Below are 11,922 nucleotides of genomic sequence, written 5' to 3'. Positions count from 1 at the left end.
TTGAACCACTGTTTTTAAGGGTGGGGATTTAGCTTAGCGGTTTTGCTGTAGTGTGATGTCTTTGCTATGTGACCGGGTGCCGTACGTTGTAAGTTCGAATCCCACGAAAATTTACTCAATGCCTACAATACATAATGTAAAAGTTTGTGCCCGCACCTTGCCTACAATCGATAGATATCGGTTGTAGTTTTGGTGGTAAAACCATACGCTGTACTTTGACTGAACCATACCACTTCTCCGAATGTCACCTTGCCATGTTTGATTTGTTCACTACATGAATTTGCATTGCAAAGACGATGTCATATTTACCTTTCAAAACCGGATTTTGCACAGCAATCGATGATGGCAAAGACAGTTATGTCCTAAGCTTATATAGTATCGTAAATAATCCTGCAATTTTTTCTGACTTAAATACAAAATGAAACTCACTGCCGGATAGCTTCGTTTTCGCGTTAGCACCACGGCAAGATGTCAGCTGACAAAAGACACAGGCTAGAAGCTTAAGTTCATTTCTCACAGGACAAAAGTTTGATGTCTCTCGCACCAAGTCAAATACGCGGTGTATAACACCCCGTGGCCCAATAATCATCAATTTTCTGCATGTTGCTTTTCACTCGCAGAATTCGATCTAAGCTTTGATTCCAAACTTGTTGGACAGCCTAGATGTTAAGGTGACATGGCTGTCTTTCTGTCGCTGTTCATGTGATTTACCTTCAATCTGAGCATGACGTCATTGGCCACAGAACAGGCGTGATGTGGCCATCGGTGTCCTTGTTAACGACTCATACAGCATTCCCATCAGGAGGATACGAGCCGGGATACGATTCCTCCAGGCGAGATCATCTCCTTACCGAAAGTGCTCCCATTCACTTCCACTAAGAAGCGCAGACTCAAAGGAGAAAGGCGTTGGTCAACCCACGCGGCATGCGGCAGTCGACATCACTGAACGACAAAACTCTTGAGATCGGTGGGGGACCCAAACTTTAATCAGGCAATGAGTTGCTTGCGTTATCTCAACATTGAAAATAAAAAAACACCTAGGTTACCTTAAATCTACAAAAACTGAGACCTGTGGGAAGTTACGAGATAACACGGTGTTAGACACCGAACCTTGATCAAGGAGAACGACGTTCCATTTACAAAATGTTTACTGGTTAGGAAGAGCAGGTCAGCTTATTATACTTCATTATCGTCGTTGATCTTATGAGGCAAAACCGAAAAAAAGGGAGCCAATTTGTAAGAAGTGAGCATAGATTGATTTCAGTGTCGATCAGATGCCACGAGTACTTTCAAATATCCTTCGCAAATTAGAGGAACCCCTTAGAAACAAATAGAATGCCCGAGAGATAAAATGAAAGGTAAAAACGATTCTGATATCTGCCATTTATTATGTCAATGCAGTTTAGCTGATTAGATATCGTATTGTCCAATAAATGGAACTGTTAGACCGCTGCCACGCAACAAGGTCTACTTGTTACAATCTGTTGAACATTTCGTCATTTGACCGACTCCGGTGCCATTCCGTCCTGCCTTCTGTCGACGCTCGCCCGTCCACCAAAAGCCATCCATCGGCACTGGAAAAATGAAGGGGATTTCGAAAAGTGTGTGCGTGTTGGTCTTGTCCTGGCTTATTTCTGGCACTTTCAAGACAGAGGGCTGTAAGTAATCTTTTAAAGCTTGGATGAAATGTCAACACGTGTCAAAAATCTACTGAAGTGAAAGAGAAATACTAAGCCTTTATTCAGAATGATATGCAAATTCGTTTTTAATTGATGAAGTAACAACGAAAAAGTGGTTTTTGCAGTACAATTTTATCCCATTTCGGACAAGGGAACCGATAATTACGAAAAAAGGGATTGTGAGAATTTACTATTAGACGGAGCTGAGACTGCCAGTCTCAATTGCACCTTGAAAACTTTCCGAACTTCGTTTATTCTAAAGTGGACGGTTTATGAGACTATTCGATAACGCACTTCGTCATGTTACAGAGAAAAGCAACAAAAGCTAATGATAGAAAGGCAATTGAAAGAAATAGCCTGCAAATAACATACAGGCGACACCATTCATGCCGCCATTGAAATAACTTGTGTTTGATCGATCTCCATGAGAACGGAATTCAACCCTTATCTTAGTTTTATTCTAAAAGCGGTCGCCATATATGTATCGTATTAAATATTAACTGTAGGGCGTAGCCGGCTTCGCGGAATTTGCAACACTGGTCCTTTTATGTAAGGGTGATGAATCTTTCAGATAACACGTGTTCACATTTCTGACAGCATAATCAGTTAAGGAGCGCATAAAGTGCATAAATAAATACTGCAGTCACAAACAACAAACTGAATATGCCTTTACCTTAAGGTAGTATGCACCTAGAAATTGAAAGTCTCAAACTTTTGCTCCAACTTTCCTCAGGAATGTTTCAACAATTCTCTTTCAAAATCAAAAATAAAAATCGGGGTTCACAGTGCAAATTTTGGTACTATATAAACAAATTATCCATTAAGATTTACCGATATTTGAAATGCAAAATGGCCGCCATCCCTATGTTAACTCTATTGGGAAAATATAATTTATTATCTTTGAAAAACTAAGACTGTAAAAAGTTTTTTTTAAACCAAGAGTTTTGAAATGATCCCCGAAAAGGGGGAGATCAGAAAAGAATTATACAAGTTTTAGAGTCCGAATAGCTGTCCCCCAGGCGCATTCTACCTTAGGCTTGTTAATTTTGTTGCTTCTTTTCAACATTATCATTTACTTGATCTGAAAATATTTCACGTGTGCGTCAAATGATGAACTCTGTAAATACCAGCGTTTCTCCATTGTGCAATCAACACAACTCTCTGACTGGGGAAAGATTTGTTCGGTATGCAAATGAGTTAGTAATTGACATACCATGATCAACCATTGTATACAATGATTACCAGGAGCGACTCACGTCCACCAGGCATTTGTAAATAATGCCACTGTTATTTCGACAGAGAAAATTTCATGGTAAAATTCTCTGACATTGTAATAATTATAAGAGCAAATATCCTGCAAGAATGTCCGTGATCATAAATTAATGTACAGAGTTGAATTATAGCCTTTTCTCGTACTAGTATACGCAAATGAAAATGCCACCAAAAATCAACCAATTTTAACCATTTCGAGGTAAAATCTTTGGCCACATCCCGTGAGAATCGGGTCCATAGACAAACATGCATTTTAAAGACAGACAGAAATACAGACAGACAAGGGGTATAGATGTACTAAGGAGGTTTGCAGGAGAGGGCCTGGAAGAGCGACGATGAGACGATGTCTATAAAACTAGCCGCATTTTCGGTTTTGACATCAACACTCTGCTGCGATGCCAAACACAGTGGTATTTGAAAAGCATGCCATTGACCTCAAGCAGAAATAACACAACAATCGACGCGTAATAAATTGCCTAAAGTAAACACTTTCGATAGCATCGCTACCAACCGGTAGAAGGTTTGAATTTGATGTCCTCATTAAGCCCAGTGCACACACAATAAATCAGTTCGGGGCACATCTTTATAACATGACAGCGATCGATTGAATGTACACAAATGGCACTTCAAAACTTTTCCAATCGATTTCCTCCTCGTTGCAGTATCATCGTTGCAGTATTGACGAACAACCACAAAGCGAATTACACATGGTGTTGTTGTATAATGTGCGCAGGGAACTGAAAAAGGCCCGGCACCAAGATTATATAGTTCTATAAATGTGTTAGATCTTCGATACGTTGACATAGAGTTGCCAAAATAACGCTTTTCGCTGCAAGTGAACTCTGTCTGATTAGGAGGAGGAGAATAAGTAAGTTCGATGTGAGGCATGAGAAAAAGTTAGGTTTCGACGTAGAGCGCAGCTTTGATCTTATTCTACGAAGATGCCTGTCTTCAAGCGTAAAGACATAAGACCAGTGGTGTCTTTGAAAAGTGAACTGAAGAAAGGATGAATGAGAAACATGGTTCGTATCCACTCTTCCCTTATAGTGTATGTATACCAATGTGGGTGAAATACAGGGCAAAAAACCAAGCCAACACATTACTTGTGCGACGTGACAATTGTCGTATGGGTCATGCAGGGGGGCACATTTTTATCGAATGTAAATATTTTATCGAATGTAAATAGTTGGTTCGCAAACACACTTTCAATAAATTTGATACAACCAGTGACATGATCATGAGTTAATAGTATTCAACCATTCTATACAATAATAATCAATATTCACTCTAAAAATCAATATTGAGCTACCGATCAAATATGGCTAAGCGACACCTTAATACCTTGATTTCTTAGGTAAACAGGCGTACGTAAGGGGAAGCGTTATGGCGGAAGAATGGCAAGACGATTGACAAGAGGGTCAATTTTAAACTTTCCGACCATGCCTCATACTACGGTTACGACCAAGAAATTTCTGACAAGTTAAGGCCAATGACGTCGTTTAGTGTAAGGACCGATGTCGGCGCTGACCGGTACACTTCCGCCCCTCAAACCAGAAAGTCCGTCCGGCAAATACATACGCGGCCTGGACATGCTACGTGTGTTGGTTGTGAAGATAAACTTTTAGCCTTGGTTATGATCATTTTTACTTATCAACGCTCGGTAACACATTGAGCTCCCGAAGCCTGCCGTTTAAATTGCGAAATCGGCGGATACGAAAGGGCGTACTAATATCGACATCTCAACAACGTCCTGTGCTAAACATTCATATAGGTCACGGTGACCATAAGCGTGTTTTTGAAAAGTTCTTACGAAACTCTTTTCGACTACCTCCATCATGGACGAATAAAAAACCAGTGAGAATTACAAACTCTCTGTCTGTCTGTCTGTCTGTCTGTCTGTCTGTCTGTCTGTCTGTATGTCTGTCTCTCTGTCAGTCTGTCTGTCTGTCTGTCTGTCTCTCTCTCTCTGACTTGCAAGTCAGGCTAAAACCTCTGAATAAAATTGATACACATCAAGAGTATCTTTGGGCAACCGGAATATCTTAGCCTAAATGTCCAATAATAATTTTGAAAGTGATTCCATGTTTGGACAGATGGACCATACCAATCTGCCCTAATGGATCGAATGTGCCAGAAAGTGAAGTTTAGCAGTCGTCATTGTTATGTAAACGATGTGTAAAACAAACTGTTTGACAGACCGTGGGGCAGCCTTGCCCACTAGCTCCGTGAACGGACCAAGATTTTACGACAAAGATTTAAAAATCACCTTGATTTAGAAATGAGTTGTTCGTTTTGTATCCCATGTTTTGCTTGGCAAATTTCGGACTTAGTGGAAAAGTGGTAAAAGCTCGATTTTTTCAGGTTTGAACCGCAGTAAAATATGTGCCGTCTGTTTAGCAGTAAAATGATGCCATCATCCTTTTGGGTTAGGTTTCTGTAAGTCTTTTGCGACATTGTAAAAAGACCCCTCAGTCACTACAAACAATCACCGATTTCAAGTCACCGGCGAACAACTTAAGCTTATTTTTGAATCTTTCAACGTTGCCCTTGTGATTCAACAAATTAAAAGCAACAAACATAGAAGCAGAACAACATTCGATCGTCTTAGGGCAGGAAACTAGCAGATTACGACTTTTTTGCGTCAAAGTTGGCGATAAATGAACTGGACAATCACGAGCGCGGAGGTAATATATTTATTCATTCCTTCATGATCATAAGGTACACGCATAATTTGTCGATCGCGAGACAGGAAGTTGAACACTTGGAAATGCGCACAAGCGAACGCCCGACACGTCAACAGCAGCAAGCAAGTCCGGATCGGATTTGTCGGAGTACAGTAAAGTTGCAGAGGACGGGCATCGCAGGGTGATCTGCCTTGAGATGCGTCGGCGCCCGGCCGCGCACCATGCTCCCCGCATTAAGTTAGGGAGGGGCAAGAGTAAAAACTTTGCTTTTGCAGAAAGGGGGGGGGGATAACAAAAAATAAGGGTGAGCATGCAGAGTACGGGGATTGCCGAACGCTCTGCCGAAGAGGTGCGTCGGCGTCCTGTCGCGCTTCCTTGGCTTGCTAGGTTATATTGGGGAGAAGTTCAGATATTTTTCATCCTGACATTGTACAATAATATAACCATATTGTAACCGTTAGGCAGTGTATAGTTGATATGCTAGTTTAGTTTGATAAATAGATTAAATCGTGAATTAAACTCTTCGTCTTTATTGAGTAAATGCCATCGAATAATAGTGAAGCTTGGTAGATAAAAAGAAAACACACCTATATGTGGTATTTTTTCTGAATAGATTCCTCGTCATACACTGAAATCAGTACTGAAGGCTTAAGTACCACTGAATTTGTGACCTGGTGGTCGACTTCTATCGACACGACATCCAGATACTTGACCACAGATGTGCCAGAAACAAGTAGTGAGCATTCGACTACGGTCGAACGGAGCACAACACCTGACGTAACGACCGAAGAAATCACAACTGAAGGTGTATCAACCACAGCCGACTGGCCCTCAACAACCACCGAGGAAGACACCACAACTGAAGCTATTATATCAACCACAATCGACTGGCCCTCAACAACCACCAAGGAAGACACCACAACTGAAGCTATATCAACCACAATCGACTGGACCTCAACAGCCACCGAGGAAGATACCACAACTGAAGAAACGTTAACGACAACTGACGTTGTATCAACCACCATCAAGTCAACCGAAAGGTACGAAACCACCACTCTACCGACGTCTACACAAGACGTCACCAGCACCGTCGCTCGACCTGCTACTACATTCTTGAGTACCAGTGAAGTTGCAACCTCAACCCAACCGATGAGCTCAACGCAGTCAACGTCAACGTCAGTACCGACGAGCGTGGGAACATCAAGATCGACGGAAGAACCAACTTCAAGCACTACAAAGGCCCAGACTTCGCTAAGTACAGACAGGACCACCTCCGATGGTCCGTCAACTGGATTTACAACAATGCAGCAGTCAACCCCTACCATTGGAATAAGTCCCAGTCAATCAGCTGAAACATCCAGGCCGCCCTCAACGACAACACGCGTTACTGAGGACACGTCTCGAACGTCTGTAACCGTGAGCGAACCGGCGTCTACGGATACCAGCGAAACTACACAAAGTGAGACACCACACACACCAATCAAGACCGTGACGACAGAAGACGTGAGCACAGTGACTCAAACCACAGATGAAACTCCGAGTGACGGTATCTACACTGGATCAACATCAACTGCTCACATCACCACATCAGTCGCATCCGATATGCCGTCAACAGCGCTGCCGATGGAGGAAATCTCTGAAGGAGGCGTTGTCGCTGAGTTAGCAGTCGCATATGACAAGGTATTATCAAGTGTTCCTAAAAAGTTCCAACAATAACAACAATAACGGTTCTTATTTGCACTTTGTTTGCCGAAAATGTCTCCCATTTGTAACTAATATATTGTAAGCTCCTTGTATCTTGTTGATGGAGCCACGCAGTGAGCACAGCAATAACTTTGTGTTTAATCTTAACTGAAGGTGCGCATGCATGAATATTAAGCTGTTCATTGGCCTTTTTAGTTGAGTATATGCGATCTAAATCAGACTGAAATTCTCGCTGCGTTTCTTGTACGAGCGTAATAAGATGAAGATACTCATCTGTCAACAAGGCGTTTGTCTTCCTATTTTTCATACAACTGAGCAACTGTTATAAGGATTAAGAATACTCGTCTCCTCATGCCGAATCGATACTATTTCGCTTTAGTATTTGGCATACTCTCAAACATCGCAGGCTACTTATTTCGCTGAACTCCGTGTCCAATATCACAACTATATAACAAACTTTTTTCTCGTTGTTAGTGGGATAGAGAGGCGTTCAAAGAAGCTATCGCTGTCTCAGCCAACATTTTTTGTCGCGCAAATACCAGTTATTGCTACATTGACGACGATGGAAGCATGGCAAATATCACGTAAGTTTAAAGGGACAAAGTTGGCCATTTTTCATGAATTTTGCTTGATGCGAGATAATAAGCTTATTGTTTGACATGTCGAAAGATACTGAATGAATGGGTGACCGTGCATATATTCGACCCCGGTTCTAGACACGATACATGAAACCATCGCGAAAATGAATTAATGGTCATGACCATTAATTCATTTCCACGATAGTTTCATTTAATTTGTCTAAAAACGGGGTCGAGTAAATGGTCACCCATTTATTCAGTATCTTTCAACATGTCAAACAATGTAAGTAGTATCTTGCATCAAACAAAATTCATGAAAAATGGCCGACTTAATAGCCAAACTCGGCCAATTGGTCACCAAACACTTTGCGTGTTCGTCCTTCTCTGTTACCTCATGTAAACTTGACCTTCAGTTTCAATCCAACTAAGGCTGTAGAAATCAGATCGTGACGCAAAGATCGACACTTCCTCCTTTTTATCAGTTCAGACTCTGACTTCCTCACTCAAATCACTTTTAAAATAATGCAGCGCTAAGAAAAAAAACAGACGGTCGGCTGACTTTAGCGGAACGAGCCCAGATATCGATAGAGCCGCCGGGAAGAGAAAAATACTACAAGCATTATCATTGACAGCAGATTTTGCTAGTCAGCATAAACCCGACTTCCATGCAGTCTGTCCAGTCAAAAATGAACAAGAGCAAACTTGAAATTTACTATAATGGCGAGTACTCACTGAGTGGGAATTCACACAAAATGCATTCATGCAAATAAAACGGTTTTGCTCTGAACGGTCACGTATGATATCTCCAGCGAAAAGACCCAAAGTACGTGTGCTGATACTGCAATGTATGAACTTTCAGGAAAATTTAGATAACCTGTTTGTATCGATACGTTAATCGCGTCCTCAATGTCATCTTCCGTTTTGATTATCGTGCAATTTCCCAGTCAGAGCAGGGGATTAAGGAGATAGCAGAGGTGTCTGGTTCGCATATTTGCCTTCTTTGGCCTTTGAAGGCAAGTGAAGACACGGAGGGTGAAAGACAGTACATGACTGGAGGCAAAACTTTGCCCCCGAAATATCCTTTTAGATCGTGTCCAAAAATTTGATTCACGAAATAACACTTACTCATGCCTTCGGTACATGAATGTAGTTTGCAGAGACCCTTCAAGCGGTAAATGCATTCACTTCATTTTACGACAGAACTCAGCAGTTCACCTCTTTAAATCTTACTTCCAGCTCCGATGATGTCGTGATCTTCTATGCCGATTCGTGTGCTAACTCTCCATCTGAATACGACTACACATGCAGCAACGTTAATTACACCTTGATAGGATTTTACATAAGTCATCCGACGGGAGAGGGCGTCCTCATGAAGAGCGAGTCACTCATTGTCATGCTTGACGAACACACCGAGGATCTCGAAGAAAGGCTTGGTTACAGTATCGGAGACACAGTCTCGTATGAGGAGCTAACGGACAAAGAAGACACAAGATCTGCATTCCCCGGATGGGCGATATTTTTAATTTGTGTCGGAGTGGTCGGTGCGGGGGCAGCCGCAGGCTTTGGCGTATGGTATTACTTGAAACACAGGTACAGACAGACTTAAGCTTTTAATTATCATCCCGGTACCAAAGTCAGTGATCGTCAAGGTGTTTCACTTTACAGAGGCGAAATGAATACTCTCGTAATATATGTAGAGAATAATTTTAGAACCTTATGCTCAAATAGACTAAAAATCCATCACACAATTGATGAAAGTATGCAGTGCGGTGTATCATAGCACTATTGAATCTTTTGGAGAGATATTACAGTGTTTTCCGTTTCCTCTATAAACGTAGACAGACTTCATTGGCAACTACTGAAAGGGCAAATTGGCGATCATTTATTGCTGTTTCTACTTCAAGTTTTGAATTTGGTTGTTTGTCCTATAATCAATACCATCGCCATCGAGAATTTCATTGCAATCCCTTTACGGTAACTTTTGTTGATATCATATTGATGTCATTCGTCCTGTAGACATACACGGCGGAAGACAGCCCCCAAGCCAGATGAAATCTCTGCACACGACGGCGATGAAGCCGGTTCTCCCGATGCTGAAACCGGAGACAGCCTCCTGATGGAAGAAAAAGCTGCCGCCGTTGAGGACAACCCACAGAACGTTGAAGCCAGTGAGGCCCCGTCTGTTGCAAACGATGAAAACATTGAAGTCGAGGCAGATGTGGCCGTGATAATGGTATGACAACTCCATGTTGACTCAGTCTCTAATCAGTTGACTGAACAATTTGAAAGGGCGGCAGAAGTATCTTAATGTGGGACTTGACGTCATAGCTTTATTAATGAACATCTCAAAAAACTTCAAATGCGATTAAATTGAAAGAAAAACACAGAAAATCAACATATGTAGAACTTTATGGTGACACAGAGTATGCCCTTTTAAATGCCTTTTAGATGATATCGCAATATCTGTTCAATATGAATAGCTTCTGCAGTGTATCCTTACTTGTTACAATTGTCAAGTTATTTTCATTTAGTGTTATTTACGAGCTATGATATATGCTGGTTGTTTCAAAATTCCGCCGATTAATTTTGGAAATGTAGGCATGTAGGTAATGTAGGCGTAATCATTTTAAGACACCGTTGTCCAATCGTTAATTACAGAAGATTCTGTATGTTAGATTATCCGGTCGAGAGATAATTGACAGCTGTTCTTTTTTGACATGCTCGTCAATAATGGAATCAATAAAACGGAAAAATCGAAACTCGAGTAATGATGACGCTGAAATCGGCAAACAGCGTTGGAGACTCCCTCAAGAATTTGTAATTTCCCCGAGGCGGTGTATAGTGCCTGACAGAAAACCAAAAATTGACGTTGTATTTGGAATTTTCCAACCAGTGTACTTTCCAATACTTCTGGCATGGTTCTAATTGACAACTACATTCTTTTCCTCTGCTCTAGGACGAAACAAAACCAGGTTCCGACTAGTTCCTTCGACTCATGCTTTAATAGAATTGGAAAACGCCACAGCAATACACCGGATGAACAAGCAGCAAAAGTTTTCAAGCAGCGCCCTCCACAGTCCGATACATCACACAGTGTGTCATTCTACTTAGAAATTTTCATACACTGGTGCCGGGTCAATGCAAGACTGACTTACTTAAATGTGATCTCAAACCTTTTTCTATGACTATACCTGTACCTTACATAATATATCGTTTACTGTCATATTTTCTGTTCAAAAAAGTTTATAAGATATCATTGAGTACCATCCATTCTAATGACGCAGTAAGTGAACGTTTGAAAAGCAGGCCCGCTCTTCCGCCCAAATGTCTCTTACGGTCATAGGTTGTCATTACACGTATAGAGCATGATGAATTTGAAAACAGAAGTCAATCTAGAATTCCGTCGATTTTTGCCGTTTCTCGCATATCTATATTTACTACACTTTTCCGTCCGTATCATTTTCCTGATGTTGAGTGAGAACTGCGTGTTAAAGATGACATGAGTGACTCTGGTTTATCTCAGGGGATGGTTAGCAAGAGGCAAAGGTATTCGTTTGTAAAACGAGCATGAAATATTCTCAGCCTTGTTGCTTTGTCGGAAAAATTCACGTGATATTAAAGTAACAAAAAAAGGAGTACAGATCTAGAAGCCTTGAACACTGACACGCATGCCCAGTCCGATCCTAGAATAAAACTTTCTGCGGGGACAGAATTTTATCCCTCTTGTGAATCAGTCTGATCTAGTCAATGATCTGCTCTACATTTCAACATTTAACCATTTCAAAAAATAAAATACTATTTCTAGCTCAATTTGTATTCTGTACAAGAAATAGTACACTGGAGAACCACCTGGCCGCGGCGTCGTCATCGTAAATCACTCGATTAGTTGTTATTTTACGAACCTTTTCTTTTCAAAATCTCCATGCACCATTTCTTTTCAAAACTTCCCACACCTGACTTTACAGTCCACCGTCCTTCTTTGTATCCATACATATGCAATGTGAA

At 41.3% G+C, this 11,922-nt stretch overlaps 1 protein-coding gene across 1 annotated transcript; it reads left to right on the top strand.

Moving 5' to 3' along the window:
- Nucleotides 1–1,510: 1,510 nt before the first annotated feature.
- LOC139138734 (uncharacterized) lies at nucleotides 1,511–11,467 on the top strand. Its single transcript, XM_070707247.1, has 6 exons — nucleotides 1,511–1,658; nucleotides 6,249–7,315; nucleotides 7,814–7,923; nucleotides 9,154–9,507; nucleotides 9,934–10,150; nucleotides 10,874–11,467. Exons 1-6 carry the CDS (start codon nucleotides 1,583–1,585, stop codon nucleotides 10,898–10,900), a joined length of 1,851 nt encoding a protein of 616 aa, XP_070563348.1. The 5' UTR covers nucleotides 1,511–1,582; the 3' UTR covers nucleotides 10,901–11,467.
- The last annotated feature ends 455 nt before the right edge of the window (nucleotides 11,468–11,922 follow it).

Source organism: Ptychodera flava, chromosome 8 (genome assembly GCF_041260155.1).
Source record: "Ptychodera flava strain L36383 chromosome 8, AS_Pfla_20210202, whole genome shotgun sequence".
NCBI lineage: Eukaryota > Metazoa > Hemichordata > Enteropneusta > Ptychoderidae > Ptychodera > Ptychodera flava.
The sequence above is the reverse complement of the archived record's forward strand: the minus strand, read 5'-3'. Positions and strand labels throughout refer to the sequence as shown.